Source organism: Phyllostomus hastatus, unplaced genomic scaffold (genome assembly GCF_019186645.2).
Source record: "Phyllostomus hastatus isolate PE091 unplaced genomic scaffold, TTU_PhHast_1.1 phas_contig_148, whole genome shotgun sequence".
NCBI lineage: Eukaryota > Metazoa > Chordata > Mammalia > Chiroptera > Phyllostomidae > Phyllostomus > Phyllostomus hastatus.
The window spans coordinates 13,449,396-13,465,065 of NW_025333607.1; the positions used below are offsets into that span (position 1 = coordinate 13,449,396).

General features: G+C 57.3%; 1 protein-coding gene across 1 annotated transcript in view; it reads right to left on the bottom strand.

Moving 5' to 3' along the window:
- Positions 1 to 339: 339 nt before the first annotated feature.
- Positions 340 to 15,670, bottom strand: part of CAPN2 (calpain 2) — a 49,162-nt gene continuing 33,831 nt past the window's right edge. Inside the window, exons 11-21 of the mRNA XM_045860550.1 lie at positions 14,949 to 14,960; positions 14,071 to 14,282; positions 12,956 to 12,992; positions 11,938 to 12,003; positions 10,830 to 10,887; positions 8,484 to 8,548; positions 7,223 to 7,291; positions 6,593 to 6,671; positions 5,311 to 5,427; positions 5,000 to 5,058; positions 340 to 1,267 (exon numbers count right to left, since the gene is read on the bottom strand). Coding sequence (XP_045716506.1) covers positions 1,244 to 1,267; positions 5,000 to 5,058; positions 5,311 to 5,427; positions 6,593 to 6,671; positions 7,223 to 7,291; positions 8,484 to 8,548; positions 10,830 to 10,887; positions 11,938 to 12,003; positions 12,956 to 12,992; positions 14,071 to 14,282; positions 14,949 to 14,960 — 798 coding nt within the window. The 3' untranslated portion in view covers positions 340 to 1,243. The remainder of the gene's footprint in view (positions 1,268 to 4,999; positions 5,059 to 5,310; positions 5,428 to 6,592; positions 6,672 to 7,222; positions 7,292 to 8,483; positions 8,549 to 10,829; positions 10,888 to 11,937; positions 12,004 to 12,955; positions 12,993 to 14,070; positions 14,283 to 14,948; positions 14,961 to 15,670) is intronic.

Genomic DNA, 15,670 nt, shown 5'->3' on the forward strand with positions numbered 1-15,670 from the left:
CCAGTGACGCTTCTGCCTGTCTGCTCAGCTCTCCTGTCCCCACACCAGTGGGAGCCAGCCAAAGTGAGGTTCCAGCGGGAGGAGGTGCTGGTAAAGTGCCCGCACCAAGGACAGGTCAAGGAGCAGGAGACATGAGAGCTGCCCCACTCAAAGGCCCATTATGAGAGCTTCTGAACTGGATTTGAAAAAAATGCATAGTTCCATGTGGATGTGATAGGTCAGACGCCCTTTCTTCCCAGTGCGGGAGTTCAGGGGTGTCACGCCTTGAGAGAGAGGAAATGCTGTGGGGGGGGGGTGTATACCCAGTGAGGGTCCCTCCAGGAAGGACAGCACACCGTGTGGACTGCCCAGGCAACTCTTTATTTAACAGTACATTTGTCAGAAGGTAAGGCAACAAGGCAATAGTTTTACGAGGTTAGCGTACTCCCAAGGCAAAGCCATGAAACAAGTTCGTGTCGTTTCTACAGACATGGCGCCTGTCCCCGCAACTCCATGCACAGAGGCTGCAGACGGCCAAGTTTGGGAAGTGCTGGGGTGGGCCGCAAGTGGTTCGGTCCGTCGTCCTCACGGCTGGTGCGCACACGGGATGCCTGGCTGCCGTGGGCGGCTCCCGCTGACCAGGAGAGGAGTCCCTTCAGTACACAGGACACTCAGGTTTCGGAAGACTCGCTGCTAACCACTCGGTGCCCTCTGAAACCTGTCTCTCGTGTAACTCGGGTGACAGAGGCGAGCGCTCTCACCTGGCTTCTTCAGATGCCTTTACAGGATCACTTCGTGACCGTCCTATTTTTGATGTTACTCCAGGGAAACGATGAGCCCTGAGCTGCTGTTTGGTAACTGTCACAGCTGCGTTGTTCAACTTGACCTTGCTTTCAGTGTTCCCAGCAAGGACCTCGTGTCCTTTGAGAGCGACCCAATGTTTGCTCAGCTGTTAAATACCTCCCTGCACTATTTTCCTGGTTTCATATTGCTCTACACAGGACCGTGTGTAAAAGTAAAAAGTGTATACTATTTACAGATTTTAAGCTTTCTTTGAGCTTGTGGAGGGTTAAGCGACTCACTCGCATTTAGTCTAATGATATGCAATTTTTTTACTATCTCAAATAGTATTATTTTTAGCTACAATCATTGGTTTAAGTAAATGTTCCCATAATCAAGGTCCAGATAAAAAGTTTCTCTGTGGAAGCTTAGTCCATGGCTGACTTTCTTTAATGGGATGTCTTCGGGCAGGTGAGTTACAGCTTCAAAGCACCGAAAAACAGAGCCACTGAGAGGAGGGAAAAAATCAGTTCAGTGACTATTTTTAAAATCAAAGGCTATTTAAGTACCTGTAGATGATTGTTCCAGAAGGGCTGAGCAAGGCGGAAGCTATCAGGGCACTAACTCCCCTCCTTCCTCCCAGACTTCTGGAGTCCAGTTCTTTCCAGGTGAGTAAGAGGCTGCTGTTTGGGACTTCTGGCCAAGATGGAGGCGTAGGTAGACACACTGTGCCTCCTCGCACAACCAAGATAGGGACGACAACAATTTAGAAACAGAATAACAACCAGAACTGACAGAAAATTGAACTGTATGGAAGTCGGACAACCAAGGAGTTAACATAGGCTCGTTCATCAGTCCGGTAGGAGAGGTGGAGTCAGGCAGCTGGGCAGAGGCGGGTCTCGGAACGAAGAGCGTTGGGACCGGGCGCATAAGGCATCCCAGGCGTGCAAGACCGCATCGGCGGACCCTGGGCGTGCAAGCGGTAGCTGGCAGACCCGGGCCGAGGGGTGGCAACCTGCAGACCCAGCAAGGCGGTGATTGTGAAGCCAGGCACTACGCACATGGCAGCTGGCTGACCGGGCGGTCCCAGGGTCCCAGCGCCGGGAAATAGAACCTTGGGGCACTGATTGAAAACACCTGTGGGGGTTGGCGTGCAGGGAGAGACTCGCAGCCTCACAGGAGAGGTTGTAGGAAAGACCCTCGGGGTGCACAAGCCCACCCACCGGGGAATCAGCACCAGAAAGGTTCAGTTTGCTTGGGGGAAGTGGCGGAAGGGACTGAAATCGGCAGAGAGTGGAGCAAGCGCCATTGTTCCCTCTCAGGCCCTGCCCCCACATACAGCGTCACAACCCGGCGACTGGTGGGGCCCTGCCCTGGTGATCACCTAAGGCTCCGCCCCTCATACGTAACAGGCTCGACCAGAGCAAAGAAAGAAAAAGATGGCTCAAACTGAAGAACAAATGAAAGCCCCAGAACCAGTACTTTTAAGTGGCTGAGAGATAGCCCACCTATCAGATATACAGTTCAAAACACTGGTGATCAGGATGCTCACAAAATTGGTTGATTTTGGTTGCAAATTAGATGAAAAAACAAAGGCTATAATAAGTGAAATGAAGAAAAATGCACAGGGAACCAATAGTGATGGGAATGAAACTGGGATTCAAAACAATGGAGTGGACCAGAAAGAAGAAAGAAACAACTAAACAGAAAAGAATGAAGAAACAAGAATTCAAAAAAATGAGGAGAGGAACCTCCAGGACATCTTGAAATGTTCCAACATCTGAATTATAGGGGTACCAGAAGGGGAAGAGGAAGAGCAACAAGTGGAAAACTTATTTAAACAAATAATAAAGGAGAACTTCCCCAATCTGGCAAAGGAAATAGACTTCCAGGAAGTCCAGGAAGCTCAGAGAGTCCTAAAGAAGTTGGATCCAAGGAGGAACACACCAAGGCACATCATAATTACACTAGCCAAGTTAAAATTATGGAGAAATTCCAAGAAGCAGCAAGAGATGAAGAGGCAGTTACCTATAGAGGAGTTCTCATAAGACTGTCACCTGATTTCTCCAAAGAGACCTTACAGGCAAGAAGGGGTTGGAAAGAAGTATTCCAAGTCATGAAAGGCAAGGACCTACATCCAAGATTGCTCTATCCAGCAAAACTTTCATTTAGCATGGAAGGGCAGATAAAGTGCTTCTCAGATAAGGTCAAGTTAAAGGAGTTCATCATCACCAAGCCCTTATTTTATGAAATGTTAAAGGGACTTATCTAAGAAAAAGAAGATAAAAAAAGATAAAAAACATGTATAGTAAAATGACAGCAAACTCACAATTATTAACACACCTAAAACAAAAACACAAAATAAGCAAACAATTAGAATAGGAACAGAATCACAGAAGTGGAGAACACATGGAGGGTTAGCAACAGGGGAGTGGGAGGAGGAGAGAAGGGGAAAAGGTACGGAGAATAAGTAGCATAGATGGTAGGTATAAAATAGACAGGGGGAGGGCAAGAATAGTATGGGAAATGTAAAAGCTAAAGAACTTATGACACATGGACATGAACTAAAGGGGGGGATGTGGGTGGGACAGGGTGTGCAGGGTGGAGGGGAATGAAGGCGGGTAATGGGACAACTTAATAGCATAATCAATAAAATATATTTTAAAAAGAGGCTGCTATTTGAACCACGTGGTCGTGGACTGGATTACGGGGTTGACAGAGGCGCCTGAAACGTGACCCTCAGCCAGCATCTGGGTCATCATTTCTCTCTCTGCTTTGTCACACCAGAGGTTAGTTTGTGTGTGTGTTGGTGAGTGGAAACCCCTTAAACTGGTGGTTTTCAACCTCGGTTCTTCGCTGCAGTGACCTGGGACCTGTGAATCAGGTCCGACCGAATTGCTCCGGGATGGGCCCAGACAATAGGGCAATAGGCCAAGTGGGCCAGGCGATGCCCCTGCAGCCACGGCTGAAAATCACAGCAAACGGAGGGGGTGGCTTTCTCGTTAGGAAGACTCGAGCGGGGGGACCTCTGGGGGCCTGCGAAAGGGGAGGCTGAGGCTCGGAGGGAGGGCCAGGGGTGAAAGCGTTTCTCCCCGGAAATGGGGCCGGTGGCCGAGCTGGCCGGCGCACACAGGGGGACCAGTGGGTGCTGGGGAGGAACAGGGTTCCCAGCAAGAATGATAAAGGGGCTCGAGTTTCCAGAACTTCCCAGGTGGCACGTGTATGCCGCAGGTGCCCTGCCTTTACTTGAGATGGCAACGTCAGGGTAGGGCCAGCTCCTAGGCTACGTAGTTTCAAGCCAGTCCGTGTTACTTGTCACCAGCTAAAGTACACTTTCAGTTGGCGAAAGGTACTTAAAATGCATAATAGAGCAAAATAGCTATTTAGTTGCTGGCTTTCTCTAGAGTTCAAAGTTCTAGGAGGAGAGTTGCCTTCTTACCACTTTGTTCCTCTGGCACATGGGAACTTTGTCACCCTGTCCCGTCCCCCGACCCCAGCCCTGCCAGCTGACCTGCCCTCCGCAGCCTGTGGTGCCGCAGGCTCGGCCCCGCCCCTGAGCACAGAGGGAAGGGGGCCTGAGACCCAACGGGGATGAAAGCGTGACCTAGCTGGCTTCTTTCTTTGATGTGCGAGAACTTTCTGCCATCGGGATGACATGGGAACATTCTGGGCTTCGTGTTTAAAATGGTGCTCCGACCTCATTTGCGTTGATGAGCATCTCAGCGGTGGGCATTGCCAGAGTTCTAGACCCCTGAGCACCATCATTCTAGATGGCAAGCTTCTTTACTATTGCTAGTTTTACTTACAAGGGGGGAAGGAGGGGAGGAAAGTAATTTCCTCAGAAACTGTTTTAAGTAGCTCTGTTCTAAGAGTGCCAGATCTTCCCCACACCCTCTTGAATTTCATCTGAAGGGCTCCCTGCCATAAGCACCTTCTCCTGTGCTTGCTAATGAGCAGTGCATGTTCCTAAGAGGGACCCTGAGCCCCTCCCCCTTCTTTTAACCTGTGCTACACTCACGGCAGAGCTCCTGGGGGGAGGGGCCAGGTGTGTTTTCTTGGCCTCCAGCATCACTAGGTAGCTGGGAAAAGACTGCAAATAAAAATGCATCGTGGGATCTGAGACTCGTTCATAGGCCTGTCCCTGGCCGACCGGGAGAGTCTGTCAATAATCCATGTCAGTGAACCACAGCTCTCCGTCCCCTGAGGGATGTGAGGCGGGAGGGGCAGGCGGCCGACTTACGGAGATAAGGTCCAGGGAGATGGTTCCAGTGTTCTCGGGGTCTAGCTGCTTGAATATCCCTGCGGAGGAGCAAATGCAGGCTGTCACGAGGGAGCGAGCCGCAGCCGAGGTCCCGCTGTCTCGGTCCCCCATCCGGCAGCCGACTCATTGAGTGGCACGGCTATCCTTTCTCCTTCCCTCCCCAAGTCAAAGGGTCTCCATGCTCAGCCGGACAGACGTGTCTCCGGTTCGGGTGATTCCCGCCCCCGTGAAAGGCAGGCTGCTTTAACACCAAGAGAACTGACACGGCGGTCCCCCAGCCAGCCACTTACTGAAGAGTGTTTCCAGTCGAACCAAACACCGGACAAAATTATCGAAGTCGATGATGAGGTCGTCGTCCGCGAAGCGAGCGACGATGACTTGGTGCAGCTGGCAGGGCAGCTTGAAGCCTGCGGTTAAAGGAACAAGCACGCGGATCGCTAAGGCTGAGCCTGCTCTGTGGAGCGCGGCCCCGGGCGATGGAACCGAAGCGGCGATTCACATCACAGTTAGACCTGCTTCTGTCCCCTGGCTGCCCTCCCGGGAGGCTGGACTGCTTGTGCAAAGCCAGGGCCTCCTGCCATTGTTTCTGAACGGTTCCCCGTCACCCTACCGGGCTCCTTCCCGACCAACACAGAAGACATTTCCTGGCTGTCCCCATTGCCACAGTCACTCTGCTTCAGGTGGTGAATCCTACTTCCTCCCATTTGTTTAGCTCTGAATCATTTGGAAACTGGCGTCTTCTTGGAAGTGTGTGGCAGGAACTGTTCATGGTAAACTAATATTACTTCCTTCTTTTCCTCCAGTAAGAGAATTTTTAATGGGTCTTGGTTGCCTAGAGGCAAGGCCGCATTTCCCAGCATCCCTTGCAGCCACCCGAGGCCCCATGACTAAGTCCTGGCAGGGGAACAGGCGTGCAGAGCCACATGTGCCCTTAAAGGCAAGGAGCCCGTCTTTCCCTCCCCCCATCCTGGGTCCCATGGATAACGGCGACATTCTAAGGCCTGGTGACAGAAGAAGCTGGATCCCTGCCTGCAGGCAGCACCATTCTGGCCTTGAACTTCTTGAGCTTGGATTGTTAAGTGAGAAAAGGGTGGATCTTGTTGAAGCCAGTTATTTGGGGTCTTTGTATAGCACTACATCCCAGCTACTACAGTGAACAACCTCATGTTGTCCTCTCTGTCCCCAAAACACAGCTTCTCCCCTCCTGCTGGTCTCCCACAGGCTTACGTCCCTTCTCTTGATATCACATCTGCCAGGGACTGTCCCCTAAGAGTGGAGCACAGACATCGAATTTCTGCCTCACCAGCCCTGTCCTGAAAAGAGGAAACTGGGGGGCTGCTGAGAACTGGCTTTGCCTGCTTGACCTACTGCTCAGAAGGAAATTTAGATTCAAGATGGCTTTGCAGGCAAAGCATGCTGGACTCATCCTATTTCGCCAACTGGTCTCTAAACAGGGAATGAAAAGGGTGTCTTTGTGCTAAAGCAGCACCTACTTACTGAACTTTGGACTGAACTGCACCTGTCACACAGTCTACAAAGGGGACAACAGGACACATGGTCGTGGAGCATTACCTGCTTCTTCCAACGCCTTCCGCATCTCGTAGGAGTTCATGGTCCCAGACCTGTCCACGTCGATTTCCCGGTAAATTCTCTGGAACGTGCAAAACAGTTATGAGAACCACGACCCCAAGCAGGCGGCGGGCCCCCTGCGTGCCACGTGCTGAGAGGGGATGGCGCTGTTCCAGTCCACGCCCCCGGGCTGGCCTTGGGAGGGCCGCCATCCTTCTGCCTTCGATAGCTCCACCTCTCAGTGGGAGCTGGTTTCCAAGTCTGCCCATCACACCGTCCAGCCAACTACCAGGGGCCCATGTGATTGTCTTATGTGATTTTATAACACATAACACAGAGGCGACACAGCCTTCCGATGATGACTATCCGGTGACCCCGTTCTGGTCAAGGACGGGACGGCGGGAGCAGACCACTGGACTCGCACGGTCCTCATTTTGTCCCCCGGGCCCTGCCCGGCTCTGTCTCCACTCATCCTGAGCTCCCTCCCTGGTGGGCTGAGTCCCCAGCCCCTCGGAAACACTCCCCGACCCCCTGAAGGTCGCTGTGTCTGTCTGCAGGTCCAGGCCCGGCTCAGCCACCCCGCGGATCCCCCGCAGACCCCCACCCCTGCCTCGGCCCCTCCTGGGTTCTCACTTGGTACTGTTGAATCTTCTTCCAGAGAACGTAGAACTCCTTCAGGCCCAGCTTACCGCTGCCGTCGGACTGCCCGCGGTTAAGGAAAGCCCCGGAGTCTGAGTGCCTGCAGCCCCTGGACATACATTCTGGAACCACCAGGGCTCTTGCGGAAGGACCCCCTCCTCGGGGCTGCTGGAAGGGGCGCCTAGACGCCTGCTGGCTCCCCTTGACTCTGCTTGCTGATGGGTCCGGGGGGGCCCTGGGGGCCCCGGGTCCTGCTACAAAGGAGCTGTCAGGTGGCTTCTAGTGGCTTGCTGACTCAGGGAGTACTTTTGGCATATTTCTAAGAGGCCTTCTGTGAGGGGAGCGGCGCAGTGGGTGCCGTGCGCCCACTAGACAGAACTTCTCAGAAGCTCGGCCGTCTCTGCCCAGCACTCCTCAGCGGCATCAGGAATAAGTGGTGGTGGTGGGGGGGACACAGGCTGAGTCTGCCCCCGGGGCAGGTGGGGGGCCCGGGGTGGGGGTGCTGGAGCAAAGGAGAAGGAGAATGTGTGTGGGGAGTGAGCTCCGTCTCTATGGATCAAGAAGAAAATTATGGCCAGATTCACAAAATATCATAGTTCAGGGAATACAGTGGCCCCTTGAACAACATGGATTTGAACTATGTGGGTCCATTTATACGTGGATTTTTTTCAATAAATACACACAGGACTGTAAGTGTATTTTATGATTTCCTTAACATTTTCTTTTGTCTAGCTCACTGTAGCGGAAGAATAGAGTATAAAATGCATATAACGCAAAATACGTGTTCATCAGCTGTTCGTGTCATCGCTAAGGTTTCCGGTCAACAGCAGGCCATTAGTAAAGTTTGGGGGTGTCAAAAATTGTACGAGGACTTTGGATTATGTGGGGGGCCGGTGCCCCTCGCTGCTCAAGGGTCAACTGTGTTTTCCTCAAGGAAGTAGCGGACATACTGTCACCTCGGGAGACACATCTAAGCTATGTCGGACGGACAGTGGTGGACGGGCGGGCTGTCGGGGTTTCCCCGCCCCACCCTTGGGGACAAGGGCCACCTGCCCCAGGGTAGCCAGGGTGTGAGGCAGGCCGCTGTCCCTCATCTGAAGCCACACATGATCCCTGGTGACCACAGCCCTGCACCCACCCCAGCACCGGCCTTCGTGGAGGGCGCAGTGCGGGCACCTCTGCGGGTGAAATGCCAACCCCGCCCCCCCATCCCCCCACCCCCCCGCCGTGTGCTCAGCGGCACGTGCCAGGATACGTCCAGCATGTCGACCATGATCTTGCAGGTCTCGATGCTGAAGCCGTCTGACTTGATATCTTGGCCTAGAAGACAAGGTAAAACCTCCTGGAGGTTGTCTACGAAGACGGCGGGGTTCTGTGCCTGCACCTTTTGAAACTGTAGCCACTCAAATGACACGTGAAGTAGCCACACCCGGCGGCGGCGGGCTGCCATGCTGGGCCGGGGCGAGGGGGCGCACTGGCCTGCCGTCTCTGTGTGTTCGCCCTGGGCAAACCGGGCTCTCGGCAGGGCTTTTCAAATAAGTAAAAATGATAAATGGCCGAGCATGTGCCCCCAGGTGCAGAACCGCCGTGGGCGTCAGGCAGGGAAAAGGCAGGCAGAGGACCTGGGAGGAGACGGGGGTTCCTCGCGCCATCGGTCTGCAGGCACTGCCGGAGCCTCTGGGTCCCCAGCGGAGGGAGCCACGGAGGGGCCCGGAGCCATCTGGAGACCCTGCTCTCTGCCAGGCCAGTCCCGGCTCCTCGGTGCTCGGCGTGTGGCGGTGTCTTGAGACCCTCGTCACACTGTGACTCTGGCTCCCACGGCCCTCGCGGGAAGCCGCCCTGCCTGCCGTGTCCCCCGGGAGGTTCTACCCTACGCTGTCTCCAAGCTGCCAGTCTGCCGGGGGGGGGGCCCGACCCTTTCTCGGGTGTGGGCGCCAGGCCATGTGGGGGGCCCACGGGTAGCGGCCGGAGTCCGCGGGTGGCTGGAGACGGAGGGAGCCAAGCTCGGAGGCGAGGAGCCGCTGAATCTGAGCGTGGCCCGACTCCCCCAGCCCCCACCCGCCACCCCCCAGCCCCCATCTGCGGGCGAACAATGAGGCTTCAGTCCGCCTGGGCTCCTGCGGCCGGCCGCACCTCTGAGGACAGCTCATGACCTCACTTGTGCCTGGCGGCCTCAGGGGCGCACACCACCTCCTTGTGTCAGGCCCTGCCGGAGCGGGGGACGGGGCGAAGACCAGGGCCTGCTCTGGGGAAGCCCTGCCTGTGACTGGCCCTGCCGACCCCCTGCAGGGAGCGCCGGGACTCAGTGACTCACGGCAGCTGTGTCTAAGACAGCCACTGTTCGGTGGTGGCCTCCTCGCAGGAGCCAGTCACCCCAGTCCTGCGAGGTGTGTGTGGTCGTGGAGTTCAAGTTCTTGGGGCTGGGAGACCCTCCTGGCCCTGGACTCCCCTGTGGCTCTACCGGCGGGTGAGTTCAGAGGTGTCTGTGAAGTCCAGGAGACTTCTAGAATGATCCACAGGGACAATGCTCAGGGCGGGACAACACACACGCCTGTCTCTGGTCCACGCTGGTCAGTTCCGACTCCCTGCCCAGTGGACTGCCGTCTTGTCAAAGGCAGCGCGGCTCTTGTGATCATTTCAGGGGCAAAAATACATCTGGGTTGGGGCGCTGCGTCCCTCCCCCTCGCTGTCATCAAGAGCAAGGGCGCACAATCGGCCCTTTGATATTTCCTGCTCTGCAAATGATCCCCAGCTGAAAGGCTGTGCTCTCTGGCCCCTCCCCAGGTCTCTGTCCAGCTTTGTCCATTCTTCGTGGACGCCCTGCCGCCTGGGCCCAGTGCCACCGTTTTTGGGGCCTTGTGTCGCTGGCCTGGCCTGTGGGCTCCAGCGAAGGGACATCTCTCCCCGTGAAGGACGGGTCTGGTTAGGCTCATACACACACACTGGGGAGACGAAGCTTTTCAATGTCATTCCCTCGGTTTGAGCATAAAACGGCCCATTTCCTTTTTCATTCTGGCTAATCATTCAGGGCGGCCATGCCTCGGTCAGTGATGGCCTACTAAGCGCAGCCAGGGGACGCTGGGACGCCGGGCTGCGGGGCTGCTTCCCAGCTCCCCTTGTCTGGGCCGACTCAGCCTTTTCCCACCGGTGACCCCTCCCAACAGCCACTGTTTCTGGGGTGCGGGCTCTGTGCCGGGCCACGTCTCCACGGTTCCTCATTCAAGAGTTCAACCGTTCTTAAGAGCTAACTACAGTGGTCACACGACTGTCCTGCAGACAGGGAAAGAAGAGTCGGGAAGGTTCTAGGAAGAGCCGAGTCTAGTAAGACCAGAGTCTCGTAAGCAGCGGGAACCTGGGTGCGACTTTGATCTTCAGACCCTGGGAACCTCTGTTCTTCTGACAAGTGCATCACACAGAGAGCCGCCTTCATCCATTTCTGTGGGGTAGGCGTGGCCGGGGTGGGCGGTATCCACGTGGCAGTAGGGTGGGATGGTTCAGCCGCGGCAGCCGAGACGCGGCAGGGGACGGGCTCCCCCCCACCCCCACCCCCAGCTGCAGGGGAAGGCGCAGGATGAGGGAATGGCGAGGAGGGGACACTTACGCTTGGCGAGGACCCGTCTCAGGATTGTCTGCAGCTCGAAGGCGGAGATCTCTGCATCCTGTGGGCAAGCAACGTTGTCATTGGCCGGCTCGGAGCGGCGTGATTCGCAGAGCTGCAAACGTGTGCCGGCTGCGCGCTCTGGCCCAGCCCGGGGCTGACATTGCGCAGGTCTGGGCTGGCGTCGGCGTGTGCACATTTCTAACAAGCCCCCAGGAGGCGCTGCTGCTCCCCCCACCCCCCGCCCCGACCCGGTGACCTAGATACAGTGTCTTAACGCACAACGCAATCCAGGTGGCGTTCATTCACCGGTGCTTTGCAGGAGAGACTGTAAAGGATACATTCTCCCCTCGGCCCACGTTGGTGGTCTTGACTTGGTTCTCGTGCATCTTTCGTCCCACCAGGCTGCCTTCCTCCCCCACCACCCCCAGACTCAGACCTGGCTTCCTGAGGGCTGGTTAGAACCCGCGGCCTCGGAGAGCGGGCCCAGAGCTTTCTCCGCGGCCGCTTACGCCAGGGCTCCTTGGAAGCCGTCCAGGCGTCTCTCTACTCAGTCTCACACGTCAAATGACGAGGGACAAGCCCCATCGTTTAAGACCGAGGTTGGCTTTTTCTTGGAGTTGCAGGAAGAAAAATGACGGATAACTTTGTAGCCAACTGAGGCCCACATGGCCGAGGGATTTTTTTTTTCAAGAACAGGGAAGTTGCACACACTGCTTTAAGTAAGTTGCTTGCATTCTTAACACTGAAAACCTTCCCATCTCCCCAAATCTTCTTGTGAAACTCAAGGATAAGGGGCTGAGTTTCATGTGTCAGTGGGGGTGGAAGAGAAAAAACGAAAAGAGCCGTGGGGTGTGGCCCAGAGTCCCAAGGCGGGAGAGACAGGCCCGCGCTGACTGTGAGCACCCCAGGGCCCTGGCCGGCGGCCGGTCCCGGGAGGGTGAGGGCAAGGGGTGTGCCCAGGGTCTCAGTCCCGTTCGCAGTGACTCCGGGCTGCGGTTCGGTCTGTTGCCCTCCCCTTTCAACTGGAGTCTCTGGGAGGGCGGGACGGAAGCTGGCTTCTCCTTTGTGTCAACCAGAGCTCATGATGGGGGGTTTGGGGGCCACCTACCTCTCCGGCCAGCTGGGCAAACAGCTTCCTGAACCCGTCATCAATGCTGTCCTCATCGACCTCAATCTGGAAGGTGACACAAGGCGTGCGGGACGACGGATCAGACCAGGTGGCAGCCAGGTGTGTCTCCTGGGGCAGCGCCCTCCCGCATCCCGGTCCCCTCCCTGCCTCACTCTCGGGCCTGAACCGTAAGGTTGCTGGGCGTCAGATAAAGGGCGGAGTAAAGGCGTAGAAACTTCACTCCAGTTAAAGCCCGTGAGAGGGAACGGGAACTACTCTAATTTCTCACGTAGGTGGCTTCTCCGACATTCAACCCAAAGGGCCTTTTACGTTCTGCTCTAGTGGGCATTCGAAAGCCTAAGACTGGCTGGAATGTTCCGGCAGGATCTGGACAGCGGCTGGTGAGCACAGCCCACGAGGCCCCTTGGAGCTGTGCGGTCTCTCAGCGAGGACGAGGACAAGCACGGAGCTTCAGTGACCGAGGAGCCAGCGACGACCACGCTCGCCCCACTCCTGGTGCCGGGACGGCGGGAAGAGCCCTTTCCTCTCTCTGCGGTGACTCCTCCCTCGACTTCGGACTTGGGATGACCGAGCCTCGTCTGAAATCCCCGAGTTCTGTCCATCACAGCCTCTCAGGGTTTATCACTGAATCACAGCTCCCGGGTGACCTCGGACATCTGGTCACCCAGCGCTTTCATTTTACAGAGAAACTGAGGCCCAGAGAGCAAAGTGACAAGAACCTTTCACTGGTCAGTAGAGCACCAGTGGCCCATCCTACACCCCTCCCCACCCTCCGTGCACATGGGGTCACTTGCTCCACCGGGCAGGGAGCTGCCCAGGGCCAGTGCTGGCCGGAGCTGGAGTGGGAGGCGCCTGAGCAGGCCTAGGGCAGGGCTGTGTCCATGAAGCCCCAGGAACCCCCCGCCCACACCCCTGGGGTTACTGCTGCTTCTCTGCTCCCAGTGCGGGGCAGGGGGGTGGCCCAGGACAAAGGGGTGAGGTCAGGAGCTCCCAGTACCTCTTCAGGGTTGCCCTCGATCTCGTCGTCGACGACTCTGGAAACAGAAGGAAGCTGTGTGTTATCGGAAGGGACGTGAGCGGGACGGGCCGAGCTCGGAAATCACAGCTCAGAGGCAGCAGGTCCTGGGTGTGGCCCAGTGCGGGGCAGGCAGAGTGGTCTCTCTGCAGCCCCAGTCTCTGCCCCTTCCCTACATAGCAGAAATCAGGGCAGACGTGATTGGAGGAGGAGGAGTCCTGGCTGAGCAGCTTGGAGACTCAGAGTTTGTTTGCTGGCTTTCAGTCATCAAAGCATGCAGCAGCCCCCCACTGCACTCGGGTGCTGGCACCCCAGACAACCCCCCTCGCTGCCTGGCCTGATGGAGCCACTCTTCAGCTCCATTCAAAACACTGAGAACCCGCAACGTGCACCCGGCCGCCTGGCTCCTAGGGCGGGAGCGGGCAGGCAGTGCGGAGGTCCAGCTCTGACCTATCTGGGGCTGGGCTACGGTTAGTTTCTCCCGGGCCTGTCCTGGAGCTGGTCCTTCTGCTCCACAGTGGCAGTCTTTACACTCAAGGGGGTCTTCCTCAGGCCCCTGGGACCTGAAGCTGGGCCCCAAGAGTCCTCACTGAAGAAGGAGAAAGGGTGAGGGGCCTCTGGGTGCTAACAACGTGGAATCAGGTTGATATCCTGGGACAAGGAAGGCAGAGACTCTGAGGGGTGACCGGGGCGGGGGGTGTCCCGTCGGGACAGGGAGCTCACCCCGGAGAGCAGGAGAGTCTCGGGGTTGGGGCCTCCCAGCTTTCTGCAGTGATGGGACCGGGTCCCTAGCGCGCCTGACACAGGCCACCAGACTGACAATGACCTCGTGAGCGTGCAGTGCAATTGGATTTTGCCATGTGCTCCACCACCGTGTCTAACCAAACACCTCCTGAGTGGCTATTCCTTTCGCTCGCCTGAGTGCCATGCTGGAGGTTCGTGCACACAGCAACCCCCCACACTGACCCTTCAGAGCAGGCAGGGACCCTCGGAAGAGAGGCTGACGTCCCGAGCGCCCAGAGCCCCGAGTGGGACCGGCCAGCGACCAGTGGGAGCGAGGAGGGTGGGAGGCGAGGAGGGAGAGGGCAAGGACCTACTGGTAGTCGGCCTTCTTCTCGGAGAAGACCCGGATGCAGAAGTCCCCGTCCTTGTTGGGCTCGAAGGTGGAGGGCACCACGATGTACTCCCCGGGGGGCAGCTTGAAGCGGTTGAGCACCTCCCGCAGGTTGATGAAGGTGTCGGACCGCTCCCGCGCCCGGTGCGTCAGGAAGAAGTTTTTGCTGAGGTGGATGTTGGTCTGTCCGGCCAGCTGACGGATGGACAGACACAAGGGGGAGTGGAGGGCGGGAAGGGCTCCGCCCATGTCCAGGCGTGCTAGCTCACCGAGGTGAGAGGTGGACAGTGGCGACATCTGTACCGTTTTGGGCGAATGGCAAGCTTTCCACCAGGGTGACACGTGCCCGCTGAGGCACAGGTGACAGGGGACCTGCCCTGCAGCCAACTCTGCAAGAGGTCCCTTCCTCTAAGTGACGCCCAGGGACACGTAGTGTCCACATGGCAGGAATGTGGTTCAAGTGGCAGAGCTGGGGACAGGGTCCAGCTCTGTGGTCCCGTGTCATCTCATCACCTGCAGGGCTCAGCTCGTCCCTTCGGGCCAGTTTTGGGGGCACCGCAGGGCTCGGCGAAGAGCCACCTGAGGCCAGGACCAGACTGTCCCCCCAGAGCTAACCCACGCGCGCCCCCGCCAGGCCTCGGGGAGGCGGCGGTCCCTGAGCAGACAGCCCGAGACACCGGGCCCTGCGCCCACGCCCCAGGGGGACCCAGGGCCTGAGCAGCATCACCTCGAGGGTCCAGGGACTCGCCCTTCCCAGCCACCTGCCCACGCGTCACAAGACCCCCGGGCCGACAGTCTAAGCCTTTTACTTGTTGTGGGACCTCAGCCCCAGGGACAGCAGGTGACACACGCCAGACGTACCTCCGCCGGAACCTGCGGAGATAAAGAAGCCCACGCTCAGTTCCGATTCCGGGGAGGCGTGTGCAGGCCGGCCGCCACTGCGGGCGTCTGTCTCCCTCGCTCACCCCTTTCTCTGCGGCTCCAGCGATAGCAACAAGACCAACCTAGTGATTATTTCCAAGGGACCCAGGGCATCCCCACATTTATTTAGGAGAGGACCTGATGACCCAGCAATCATGCAGATAAGCCCTAGGCACACTCCCAGTTCAGAGAGCACAGGGTGGAGGTGCGGAGCTTTGAAGTGAGTGGTCTCAGGTCACCCAGAGGCCAAGGCAAAGCCCACACCTGCCTCCCCGCAGGGAACTTGGGGCCCTGCTGCAGGAGGCAGCCCCCACCCCACGGCCAGGCGGGGGCCCTCAGGGCCGGGAGCCAGCAGCCTCAGTTGAAGGCTCTGTCGGCCGCGTCCAGTCTGTGTGTCCTTGGGTGAGTCATTTCCCCTTCCTGGCCTCTGCTTCTTTATCTCCGAAATGGGACCAGTGACCACCCAGGTCCTTCCCAGGGGCTTCTCCCCTGGGTGCTGAGCCGGGACACAGGCCCTCAGGGAATGGCGTCAGCCCTGATGGGCAGCATTTGCCAATTCCCGTGGTGTAAACACCCCCGGTTCCCCATGCGGCTGCTTTCAGGTTGCCAAGGGGCTGGGAGGAGATGGGACCACGTGACCTCCGGGAGCCACTCCACACACA